The sequence below is a fragment of the Chrysemys picta genome, chromosome 1 (assembly GCF_011386835.1).
Source record: "Chrysemys picta bellii isolate R12L10 chromosome 1, ASM1138683v2, whole genome shotgun sequence".
In the NCBI taxonomy this organism is placed as follows: domain Eukaryota; kingdom Metazoa; phylum Chordata; order Testudines; family Emydidae; genus Chrysemys; species Chrysemys picta.
In genome coordinates this window covers 51,683,315-51,696,523 of record NC_088791.1, presented here as the reverse complement: position 1 = coordinate 51,696,523, position 13,209 = coordinate 51,683,315, and the positions used below count along the sequence as shown (strand labels likewise).

At 42.5% G+C, this 13,209-nt stretch overlaps 1 protein-coding gene across 4 annotated transcripts in view; it reads right to left on the bottom strand.

The window, feature by feature from the left end:
* The window catches only part of DOCK4 (dedicator of cytokinesis 4), a 403,168-nt gene that overhangs the window by 31,966 nt on the left and 357,993 nt on the right, over positions 1 to 13,209 (bottom strand). For all 4 annotated transcript variants that reach the window (XM_008162515.4, XM_042861791.2, XM_042861754.2 and 1 more), the window contains 6 exons: positions 10,274 to 10,422; positions 8,853 to 8,939; positions 4,234 to 4,338; positions 2,593 to 2,734; positions 1,843 to 2,009; positions 165 to 251 (listed from right to left, as the gene is read on the bottom strand). In XM_008162515.4, coding sequence (XP_008160737.2) covers positions 165 to 251; positions 1,843 to 2,009; positions 2,593 to 2,734; positions 4,234 to 4,338; positions 8,853 to 8,939; positions 10,274 to 10,422 — 737 coding nt within the window. The remainder of the gene's footprint in view (positions 1 to 164; positions 252 to 1,842; positions 2,010 to 2,592; positions 2,735 to 4,233; positions 4,339 to 8,852; positions 8,940 to 10,273; positions 10,423 to 13,209) is intronic.

The following is a 13,209-nucleotide window of genomic DNA, read 5'->3' as shown; positions in this document are numbered from 1 at the left end:
AGAGTGATATGGATTCCTGCCACTAGCAACTCTAGATATTACTAATAAATCTTTAAATCTGGTTTATTACATGCTGTACATATAAAGAAGTAACCTAGTTGCTAACTCAGTATCCAAAATGAACTCAGAAGCAAGAGTCTATTAACAGAACTCTTCATACTCACTACTTCACGTTTTTCCACTTCGAACCAGCGGGATATCCCAGGCAAACTCTGCACTAAGATCAATGTTGTTCTTTCCACCCACAGACTCTGCAAAATACAAAAGCAAATTATTGTGTGTGTTGTTCTTTTGGAGACATGCGATCTAGAATGTACATTGCTTTTGCCACCTTGCCCTATTTTCTGTGGTTTGTTAGATCTTCTGCAGTTTTTTGTTAACTGATGGATTTCTTCAGTCTTGTGATGTTGAATGGCAGAAATGTGGTAATAGCCAAATCTGCTCAAATGACTACCCAAAAGTGTACAATATGCAATCTTCTCCTTTATCATCTAGGACTGACTATTAATTTCTGTTGATCTCACGAGTGAAAGATACTGTTTTTAATAATATCCTGGTCTCTGTTCTCTAAATGGACTACAGATGAAAGCTACTCAAAACCTAACCTGTTGGGAAAAAGGACAGTTTCTAGTTTTTGTATTCCTGAGATAAGGAATAAATTGGAAAAATACTTATGTTTAAAAAGAGTGACTCACTCTCCTTTATCAATTCTTACAATATATCAAAGTGTATTGTATATGTCACCCACAAACACATAATACTATTAAGTGCTTTTTAGGGAAATATCTTGAAGTAATTTAAAAGCATTTATTGTGACATAAAAGTCTGTTGAATTACAAGGTTCCTACAGTATACAATATAATATTTATATAAAATACAATTAAAGAATCCTAAACCTTGATCAGAATTTAGAACTGATTCATTAAGCTCATTTTTATGGTGCTTTTTATTACCATTATAGTTCTTACTCTAAGTTTACAGCAATACCAACATGTGATAATGCACTTTATCGATTTGAATAATTCCCTTATTGAAGCACAAGATATACAAATGTATTTCATACATTACTAAGACATGAATATCTTTGACTAGGTACATATATATATAAAACCAGGCAGGCGTATGCTGAAAGAGTTTCTAAGGCTTGGTCTACACTACCCCCCTAATTCGAACTAAGGTACGCAACTTCAGCTACGTGAATAACGTAGCTGAAGTCGAAGTACCTTAGTTCGAACTTACCTTGGTCCACACTCGGCAGGCAGGCTCCCCCGTCGACTCCGCGGTACTCCTCTCGCCGAGCTGGAGTACCGCAGTCGACGGCGAGCACTTCCGGGTTCGACTTATCGCGTCCAGACTAGACGCGATAAGTCGAACCCAGAAGTTCGATTGCCAGCCGCCGAACTAGCGGGTAAGTGTAGCCAAGGCCTAAGTGTCTTGTGGGTCAGTGTTAAGGTTGGTACTGGAAAACGCAAGGGTAAATTTTCCACACACCAATGTTTTTGTTAATAGGATTAATAATAATTTATTTATTAGGGACTAAATTGTGGCTTGGCCCTGGATTACAAGGTAGTTTATGCATATAGCATGTGGCGGGAAGTAAGGGGGCTTCTTACGCTTTCTTACTCCCTTGTGCAGGTATGTAGGGCAAGTGACAATCTTGCCTTATGTTTGTTTTCCTTATTTTAATTAAAATCAGAAGAGTATGGAAATTACACTTGATTTACCATTATTTGCAGGATCCATTTAATTTACTCTTATCTACTTCATTCAGCACATAACTATAAACTATTATGAACAATGTTATACAGCATCAGTAGCACAGGAAACTACACGGTACTTTACCTTAAATTCATTCTCCTTGTCTTTGGTCCCTTTGTGGAATGGCCTGTCATATCGGAATCTCCAGATGTGATTCACTTTATAAAAACTCTTGATGTTATCTGGGATGCCCTCTCTCTGCAGGACCTCCTGGCTTTCAGGAATTGGTGTCACTGCATAGATCTGCAGGTCTATGTGTAAAAAGTTAAGGGCCAAACTAGCTTATCACCAGCAAAACAAGTAGGCTGATTCCTGAAGCTTGAAGGAATAAAAATTCTGGAAGTTCACATCCTTAAGCTTCCAGACCATTCATTTCTTTTAACAAGTCACATTTACTTCTAAAATGAAACTATCTAGTATATGGAAATTAAAATATTTAACAATGGATACTCCTTCAGATTTCACCCATAGCCTATGATGCCATGCTCTGTAAATCAAGAACTAGAAGTATTGCAACTTAAACTGACATAGTGCTGAAAGTCTGACAGTTCTGCAAAATAATTTAAATGAAATCAAAATGTTTAACCAGTGATCTCCTATCAAAGATTTTTGAACAAACAAACAAAAACATACAGAAGAATAAAAGAATGACTGGAAATAGTTTACCTGAAGAAATTATGAATAAAAAGTGTTACATCAGAAAAGAATTTGGCTTCTAATTCCAATTATTTCAGTGGAATTAGATCATAGGTGAATTTGGCTGTAACAGTATATTTTTTTTAAGAAGTGTACAAAAATTAACTGCAGAGTATGATCTTGTGAAAGTATGGATACACTGTGCTTCTGCCTGAAAGATCGTCTCATCTGGCTGATTGGCATGTTGCATAGCAATGGCATGTGGGAACTCATTCAACATTCGCTGCTGGAAAGCCTCCAATCTCTCATAGTCATGTCCTCGGCAAACAAACTCCTTATTCTGTACAGAAGAAGCAGAGCTAGTTACATGAAAATAACTGGGTACCATTAAATAAATAAAGACACATACTTTTAAAAGAGGGCTTTTTGGGATGCTTACTGCACTACTTGAACAAAGGAAAAGGTAAGTAACAAAAGGCAAAAGCAGAAAACGAATAAATATGGAGGGAAAAAGTGATTTAGTCAAAAGGAAACAAATGTAATTGTGTCATATAAAATACATTTTATTGCTTGAGGCATTCTGAAAAATCTAATCATTACATATTTCTGTAAGCCATGATCAGAAAGGCAAACATTGTTTTTACTAGCTAAAAGTATGCACGGGTAATGTAAAGTAATGGATGGTGAAGGCAACAGGAAAGTCATAAGTCCTTTGTGTGGTGTACTGAACTTTTTTGCTTGTTAGTCCAAAATCTTGCTTTATAGATATGCACCTTGGAGAAAGGGAAGGGATAAGAAACCTTCAGAATGCATCCTTATTGCCTCTTCCTCTAAAGACTGCACAGATCACCAGTCTGATATATTCTGCCTGTCCTGCCTTAGGGGGGGAGAGAGAATGAGGGTAACTGAGCCTGCTCCAACTCTGAATCTTCCACATGGCCGCTCACTGTTCCCCTGCACCACCAGATCAGCTTGGCTTTTTTAAACATTTGTGTGTGCAACATGAACCTCATGTAAACCATCAGATGCCAGGAGCTGGAATTCCCAATGCAGCACTGATTGTTTACAATGGTTGTGCTGATACCTACAAGTGCTATGGAAATACTCTTCTTCATCAGCTTCCTATACCCGTGGGCAGGGGGCACAGGACTTAAGACAGGGCCTCATCTTTGTATATTATAGGATTTTATCCAACTTATCAGGAGTAAATATGCACATTCACCATTTCCCAAGCAATAATGTTAAATCAGCTGGGTCAACACAAGGGGAAAACTAGGGTAAAAATATTCAAAGGCACTTAAGTTCCATTTTCAAGAGTGACTCAGGCACTTCGGAGCCTAAGTCTCATTAAAAGTCAATGGGACTTAGGATCCTAAGTATCTAAGCCCCTTTCAAAATGAGACATAGGTAGCTGAAAAAGTTATCCCTAGTCTGTACTTGGTAAAGGGGTGGTGTTGATTACTTTTCCTAATTGCCCCTTTGCCCAGTAGACCCCACCCCACGCCCAAACACACACCGACAGGTTTCTGGGCAGTCACTAATAAAAACAAAATGGGAGTAAGGTTCTTGAGGAAGCATTGCTCCGCTAGTATCTCACAGCTGATGCCTGATCTCTCATTTGTATACCGAGACATACTTGGAGTTGTGGGAACAAATAGCTCACTCCCCTAAAAGAATATTAAGAGGCTACTCCATTAGACAAAACACCTGGAATTTTCCATCTCCTACAAAGGAAGAACTGGCATAAGACATAATAAAGTTTTCAAGTAGGGAAAGAGATGATGAATGAAACCATGACTGATAGAATTAGTGCATAAAATTGATTCTGAATTTACTCACTCTCAAGAAAAATGGAAACTTTTTCCCATAAAATCCAACTCTGAAAAACTCTGGCTCCAAACGTTGTTGATCCATGATTTTATCATACAAAGAAGCTTCCATCATCTGAATAAGATTGAGAAAAAGAAATATATGTTTTATACTTAAAGCTTTTACAGAGAAGAGGCTGCTTAGTGCCCAAAGGTATTAGAATCACATTTCAGTTCTAATCAGCAAGAAGGAGAACTAGATAACTCTTTTACAGTGGATTGAAAGCTTCCAAGAATTTTTGTGAAGTTATTTTCACTTAGGAAGAACAGATATTACCTTTTGTTTTTGTTTGTTTGTTTTTCTTCTTTAATCTTCCTAATTTACCATCTCCATTCTTATTATATACACACACCCACACACAGACGCACACCACCACACCCACACACACCCAATTTGAAACATAATCCCAAGTATTTTGCTGATTACTCAACTATTTAGCTATAACATGGGCACTTTCATGAGCACAGGGCATTAAGGTTTGGGATTTTCAAAGAATGCTGCCTAAGGGAGTTAGGTGCCCAAATCTAATTTAATATCAGTAGAAGCTGAGTACCTAACTTCCTTGGGCTCCTTTGAAAATTTCGGTCTAGAAAATTTATAAAAATCCTTTCTTTGACCAATATATACAGTAGTAATTTCACTCAAAATATTGGCACAAAGTGACGTGGTTTTAAAGTTTCCTGTTTTTCTTGATATGATTCAAGAGACAGGTTCTCTGTCAATATTTTACAAATAGTGATAAAAAAAAAAGGATCAACATTAGTCAATTATTGATAGAATTTTGTTAATCTGCTAATATTGAAGACTTTGGGGGGAAATGTAATCAGAAGTAATATTAATTGCCGCCCTACTTAAATTATTTGAAGAAACCTCATTTTTATACGAAGTCAAATTAACATCAACAGTGCATATGTACTGGAAGACTATTTGGCATTTCAGACTTTCAGATACTCACAACATAGATATGTCAAGAACTAATTAAATAGGCAAGACTAGGGATGCAGGTTTGTCATGATGGGAGAAAGTGTCAGGTAGCATAATCTTCCCATTATTTGTGACTTTTTTTGTGTGCCCGTGACTCACCCCGCAGTGGTGGCTCCTGTCCGACAGGGCTGGAGCTGGCAGCCCACTCTGGGTGTTGTGACCTGGCAGGCACTGGTCAGGTTTGGCCCACCTGCCGCTCTGTCATGACTGGGGGTAGGAGGAGGTAGAGGGGCCAAACTTCAGTGAGCGGCACTGGGACCTGGTGCATGGGGCTGCAGTGCTGTTCAGGTTTGGCTGCCCCTTCATTGTAATGTGGTGCCCCATCCCGGTGACCTCTCTATTCTCCCTAGTCCCCCAGCCTCCCTTCCACACTGGGCCGGGATTAGGGTTGCGATGTCTGGGTGCTGTTACGAATGGTCTGTGCCCCACTGTCAGAGTGAGAAGGAGGAGGAGGACATGTTTTATTGAAAATCATGGAGCAGTCACAATAAATTTGGTGACCTGTGACTTTTAGTAAATTTACTGTGTCTGCTCTATGATTTTTGACAAAAAAGGCTGTGACAAACCGGCTACCCTAGGCCAGGGGTCGGCAACCTTTCAGAAGTGGTGTGCTGAGTCTTCATTTATTGACTTTAATTTAAGGTTTCACGTGCCGGTAATACATTTTAATGTTTTTTAGAAGGTCTCTCTCTCTAAGTCTATATATTATATAACTAAACTACTGATGTATGTAAAGTAAACAAGGTTTTCAAAATGTTTAAGAAGCTTCATTTAAAATTAAATTAAAATGCTGATCTTACGCTGCTGGCCTGCTCAGCCCACTGCAGGCCTGCGGTTCCGTACACCGAGGCCGGCAGCAGGCTGAGCGGGGCCGTGGCCGGGACCCTGGCTGGCAAGGGGCCAGCAGCCAGAATCCCAGGCTGGCAGCGGGCTGAGCGGGGCCGGCGGCCGGGACCCCAGCTGGCAAGGGGCCAGCAGCCAGAACCCCAGACCGGCGGTGGGCTGAGCGGGGCCGGCTGCTGGGCCCGCTGCTGGTCTGGGGTTCCGTTCGCTGGCTCCTGCCAGCCAGGGTCCTGGCTGCCGGCCCCGCTCACCCCGCTGCCCGTCTGGGGTCCCGGCCCTGCCCACATACAGTGGGTACCTACCTTCTCCCTGGTTCTGGCCCATTCTCTTCCTCTCTCTCTGCCCTGAGCTGAGGGTGGGAGTGCACTGAGCACAACGCTGGGGGTAAAGGAGCAGGCTGGGGGTTGGGGTGCAGGGTCTGGCCAGGAGCTAGAATGGGGGAGGGGGCTCAGGGTTGGGGCAGGAGGTTTGGGTGTGGAGTGCTTTCCTGGGCAGCTCCTATTTGGTGCGAAGGGTGTAGGTTGGAATGGGTGTGGGGGGTGCAGGAGCTTCCGTTTGGTGCTCAGGGGTGGGGATGTGGGGGGTGCATGAGTCAGGGAATGGGGTGTAGGGTGGGCTTGGTATGTGTGGGGAGTGCAGGAGTCAGGGCAGGGTGTGTGTGAGGAGGGTTCAGGAGTCAGAGAAGAGGGCTGGGGGCGTGTGAGGGGTGCGCTGGAGTCAGGGCATGGGGGGGGGGCTTGGTATGTGTGGAGGGTGCCAAAGTCGGGGGTGTGTGCAGGGGTCAGGGCAGAGGGCTGGGCTGGGATCGGGGGAGGGGGGGGGAGGCCAGCCCCCTGCCCTGAGCGGCTCACGGCAGGGGGCTGGAGGGATAAGCCCTGATTCCACCCCCCTACCCCAAGGCCCTGCTCCTGCCTCTTCTCCGCCTCCTTCCCGGTCTGAGCAGCGAGGGCACTGGGGCTCCTCTTCTCCCCGCCCTCGCAAGGGCCATCGGCAGCAGGGAGGAAGAGGAGGCGGGGCACGACGCAGCACGCTGGGGGAAGAGGCGGGGGAGGGGGATGCTTGGCTGCCGGCGGAGCCGGCCCTACAACAGCAGCCGGCAGGGCCAAGCTTGCTTCTGCCCCCTGCCCCTGCCAGAGACAGCGGTGGGCGGAGAAGAGCGGGCTGGGCCAGGCAGGATTTTTAATGGCACACTGCTGCCTGTCGGTGTCCCGGCCGTCAGCCCCGCTCAGCCCGCGTGCCATAGGTTGCCGACCCCTACCCTAGGCATTACTAAGGGCAAAATTTTCATGAATTTCCTTCTTCTTCTATGTGTGGCTCTATCTGTCCAATAAAGCAAACTAAATATTAAATATGTTTTTGAGTTCCTAAAAAAACCTTTTGTTTAACAGAAAGCTTCTAATAGGAAAGAGGACAAAACCCCCATTTAGGTTCTGAATTGTTAAATTGTCATTTAAAAAAAATCATGGTTCTCAGAAAAATATTTATACAGAACTAATGATCCATTGCTCTGCTTTTCAAGCAATTAGAATGATGAAGGTGGGTGGCTGCTCATAACAGAGCAATTGTGTATACTGTTAGCTAGAAATATGAATACAACAAAAGTACAGCTTTGTACTCACTCGTTTGTTAAAAGTGTTTTGCAGCAGCAGTCCAACTGGATGGCTGCCCAAAATGGAAGCATTGGAAATCTATCCATTTACTGTTATTCGCATATATTTCAGAATACTTTATACATACACCTCTACCCCGATATAACGTGACCCGATATAACACGAATTCAGATATAACGCGGTAAAGCAGCGCTCCAGGGGGGCGGCGCTGCGCACTCCGGTGGATCAAAGCAAGTTCAATATAACGCGGTTTCACCTATAACGCGGTAAGATTTTTTGGCTCCCAAGGACAGCGTTATATCGCGGTAGAGGTGTATATACCAGGTGTGGCCAACCAGAGGCTATTTTACAGGTAAAATGTGGCTCATGGAGCACCTTCATGTCCCCCTCATTCTTCACCTACCAGACTTGTGGCAGGGTGGTGGGGGTAGGGGCTTCTACCAGAGATGACTGATGCCTGCTGAGCATGGGTGGGAACACAATTTAAAGGTTCAGGACCCCCCCCCAACAGCTTGAGTCAGCCCCCCCACAGCATGACCCCCTCTTACCCTCAGGGGTCCCTCCCTAGAACTCCCAGGTGTTAGCTCCATAGGGAGAGGCAGCAGAAAAAGCAGCAGCTCTCCCTGCAGCTCCCAGCTGTTTGCCGCTGCCTCTCCCTATGGCTGCAGCTCCCAGCTTGCTGGCTCCAGCAGCTGTCGCGCAGGGAGAGGAACCCAGAGGCACCATGTGACTGAGCAGAGCCAGCAAACCCTGGAAAAAATCACGGGGGGGAAGTAGGGGAGGCACATGAACCCATGTGCCCCCCGCATGTGTTGCCTCTGGCTTCTGCCTAGCTGGTCTTGGGGCTTCAGCTCTGTGGGAAGCAACTGCCGAGGCTCAGGGCTTTAGCCCCACTTCTGCTGAAGCCCCAAGCCCCAGCAGGTGCGCCCCAAACTTCTGAAGATTGTCATAATGCAGCTCAGAGGGTCAGTAAGTTTGGCCGTTCCTGATATATACATTATAGGGAACAAATAAGAGTCAAAGGTAAGGATTGCATACTAATCATATTAGGCTTACAGGGCCAAGCTGAATATGCCAAGAATCATTTTGTTAAACTCTAATCAAAAGGGAGCTCCTTATTATGAATGACCAAAATGCACCCGGGTACATTACCCTCATCTTGCTGAGATTTCTGTAGTCATAATAGCTCTCGTACTGCTCTGCAATCTTCCTGCATAAGATGATGCCATTCTCCCAACACTGTAGACAAACAGGTTATAGAAATACTCAACACAGAGAGGAATCATGCTTTGTGGCAATTTCAAATAGCTTTCCAAATATCTTCTATTATTGCTACAATTTCCCAGTAGCCAACAAATATGAGGCAGACTGTTGCCCCAAGGATATAACACAGACAACACCTGTTATGTGACAATTCACAATATGTTATTAAAGCTCCTTCTTTGTAGGCTGACTGAACTGCACTCCCAGTTACTGAACACACTTGAACATAAAACCCACTGTCTGCAGTACCTTGATAAGGGCAAAACTCCCTAACTAAACTTCTGGACTCTTTGAGGCATCAAAACATATATTTCTAGAGTTAGTAGATAAAAGGAATAATTTGAGATAAGACACACTGTGCCACTGCAGAAGGTAGAGATCACTAATGAAGAGATATCCCTCTCCTCCAGCACTGTACATGGGATTTATTAGACTGATAATATGTTCCAATATAAAATGTAGTTTACATATAAAAGAGTAGAAAAATTAGGAAAAATATTCCTTCCTTGAATTTTTTTTTGGGTGAGGAGGAACAATCTGGTTGAAAACAAGTTTTCAGTTTCACAATCTCAGAGTATCCTTAAATTGTTTCTGACTCATTGCTAACCAGCGTTCAACATTAGTTTTAATTCTACTACTTATAAAAATTTACACGGATATTACATCAGTTACAAAAAATTACAGTGTATCTATCTGTACTTGTGTAGCAATTATCGAGGAGAGAGATTTAATTAAAAATTAAGCAGAGTATAATTTTAAACCAGATAATATTGGTAGCCAATATTTGTGCCAGTCTTCAAACCAATCAGCAATGGTTTCTTCCTAATTTGGGATAAGATTTCTGAATAATGACAATATACTATGGTCACCATTAAAACTTACCAACAGCAGCATCTGAAATATTATTATTAGTACTACTGCTGCTGCAGTTGCTATTCGAGGGAGCCAGCCTGGTTCTGTAGATAGAGGACAGGCCTAAGAGTCAGGAGACCTGGGTTTTAGTTCCAACTGAGTCACTGACTTGTGTGAATTCAGCATGTTTCTGTCCTTATGTGGCTCAGTTTTCCCATCTGTAAAATGGGGAAAATGATACTATCTTTTGTAAAGTTCCCGGAGACTTCCATTTGAACAGCACTATGCAAGTCCTAATCAACAGTATTTTAGACACCATGTGTGGTAATTTATGGCAAATGCTCACTTTTATATGGCAGTCACTCCCCTGGATATAAGAAATAAACACTGCAAAACTGGAGGGGATTTTACAATCCTATTAACCATTCATGATAAAATCAATAATCAAACACACTTACTTTTCCCCGGTCAAAGTTCTGGATGATTGTAAGGTGAAGATACTCTTTGCGCTGCCACTCTGTTTGCATGGGATAGTTTAGAAATTCTCTCAATGGCCGGTCAGACCATTCTAATAGCTCATCGTACAGCAATAGTGTGTAGGCAGCCTCTGTCAGACAAGTTACAAAGTGTTATATGTAAACATGAAAAATATAAAATACCTCAAAAGCCATGTTATTTAAACCAGGACCTACCATAATATTCTCATAAAAGTTATACCTCTGCATAGAACAACTACTTTACCTAAATCATCATAGGGGATCTGGTAGCAGAAGGTTGCTCTACACTTCCCACAACAATACGCTGTTTTCAGTTGCTTATAACTTTGCCATACTTTAACTGCTCGGGATGAAATTTCCTATGCTGGGTGTCTGCCTCAAGCTGAATATTTTTGCAACTTTTAGCATGAGATCAGGGAAAAATATGTTGTTTTGCCCATGTTAAAAAAGTTCTTACAACTGTTTTGCTGAGAAGCTCTAGGTCCGCTATGCTTTGGAGTACGGACTTGAAATTTGGCAGAGGGCGGAGCCTGTGTGTCAGATACGTGCCTTTTGCCATCCCCATGAAAAAATGGCCAAATTATAGGACACTGAAAACTCTCAGATGCTCGGTAGAGACTTGTTAGAGTGTAGCACCTAATTTCTCCAAAGATTCCATCTACGCTGGGCATGTTCACTGCAAAGCCTGAGCAGGACCTTCCCTGCAATTGCTAATCCTGGCTGCTGCCAGGTACCTGGACTGAGAGCAGGGAGCCTGTCTCTCCTGTGCTCTCAATGTTCCCTCAGCAGCATGGAGAAGGAGGAGGAACAATCTGATTAGAATGCAGAGGGGTAAGGAGCTGGGTCTGGGGGCAGAAAGAGCAGAGGGAATAGACTGGGTCAAGGAGACTGGGGAGAAAAGGGGAAGACTAGGAGCTAGGAAAGGGGGGGAGAAAGGATAGTGGCTATACAAGACGATGGACTGGGAGCTGGGGGAGGGGGGAAAACAGGAGAGGAACTGGGACTGGGAGCCAGTGTGGGGGAAGGGTATGTAAAAGATTGGAAAATGAGAGGAGGGGCAGAAACTGGCACTGTCTAGACAAGGAAACTAGGACTGGAAGGTGTGGTGAGTCACTGGCATGAAGAGCTGGGGTAAAAAGACAGAACTTGTACAGGGACAGGCTGAAGGGTACAGGGCAGAAGGGATCAGGGCTGGGAGGAATGAGAGCAGAAGGATCTGTGCCCACTAGAGCACACTCCCCTACAGCCTGCAATGAAATCCAAGATTCAATATTCCCCTGCTGTCAAAAGTATCAGTGAAACCCTCTGGCACAATGTCTCATTCCCCTCTACTGCTGGTCCACATAACAGTAATAAGTTGTCATCCTCTATCAGTTACTCTGTTAGCTTCAGTGGCAAGAACTGAGCTGTGGATCTAAAGGTTCTAACCCGGCTGATGATCCCCATAGTGGAATCTGTTTTTTCAGTTTGCTTTTTTAAAAACCTAGGAAATTAAACAAACACACACACCAAATTGTGTTAAAAGAACATTATTAAGGTTGCAAAGTCAAACACTCAAAAGTTAGGATATGCTAGAATTAAGGTTGCTTGTGCAATCTTCATTTGGCCCTCTTGTATATATGCATTAGGATACAGTCTTTAATTACATGATCACATACTATTTTTTTCCTCTGCCTCATTCAGTGCACATGATGGACCATGCTATGGGAATGCATAAGGGTTGTGTTGTCTGTAGGACCCCCTGCTTTATTTATTGTAGGATTTGAAAGATATGTAGTGATTGAAGCACAAAGGCAATCTTAATTCTGGCATTTCCTAACTTCTGAGTGCTTGTCTTTGCAACTTAAAAAATGTTATTTTAATATAATTTTTGCATATAATTTTATGTTTAATATGTCCAATATACTTATTTATAATTTTATTTAAAACTAATTGCTATAAGATTGATACAGCTTGACTTCTTTATTGCTAACTACTAAATCTAAATACGCACTAAACGAAAATTTCTTAGTGTTCCTTTCCTTTTCAATTTCTATCATGGAAGACTTAGCTTGGAAGATTTCTGTAGTACAAATCTGTATGTGCAAGTTCTTGGACATATTGTATTGTATATAAGTAACTTATTAACACCTCTGGCAGATGTGTGTATTAATTCCCCATGCACCAAAAGAAAGCAAACAGGAGGGGCTGATTTACGATATGGAAAAATCTATCTGAAGAGGAAAGGTTCAAAGAGTTAAATATTTCTGCGATTAATGGAAACTGAAAGGTTATCTCATTCCAGTTTTGAGGTCTCTGAAGGGGACACACAAGGAACAAGGACATTATTCTACCCACAAGGGGATTAAATGTATAACCATGACTGGAAGCTGTGGAAGGAAAGATTTATGCTAGATATTAGATTTAAAAAGGCCTTTTCTCACAAAGAATTATTAGAATGTGAACCAGTCTTGTAAGTCATATTGTGAAGGCAGATAAAATAAATGAGAATAAGAGAAAGCTGCCTGTATCACTGGAACAAAACTATACAACTAGATGAAATAAAAATGTAACATACTGGAGTGCTGGTAAGAGAGTGAACTTTACTTCCTGTCCCCAGGCAACTGACAAGGGTCAAGGTTAAACTAACTTTTTATGTGTTCTTTTCATTGAACATCAATATGTAAGGCAAAGGAATGGACTAGATGAACCTTTGCTTTTCAATGTAAGGACTGTTTCTATCCTTTGTTGTGGACTGAGGCCAACCCTTCCTTAATCAGGTAGTACTAAATAAGACTGAGTGTCATGGCAAAAAAAAAAAAAAAAGAAATCAAGTGTCATGGATTGCAAATGCTATAAACGAAAGAAAGAAAGAAAGAAATCTATAGAAAAATGAATAACTGTCATGGAGGCATTAT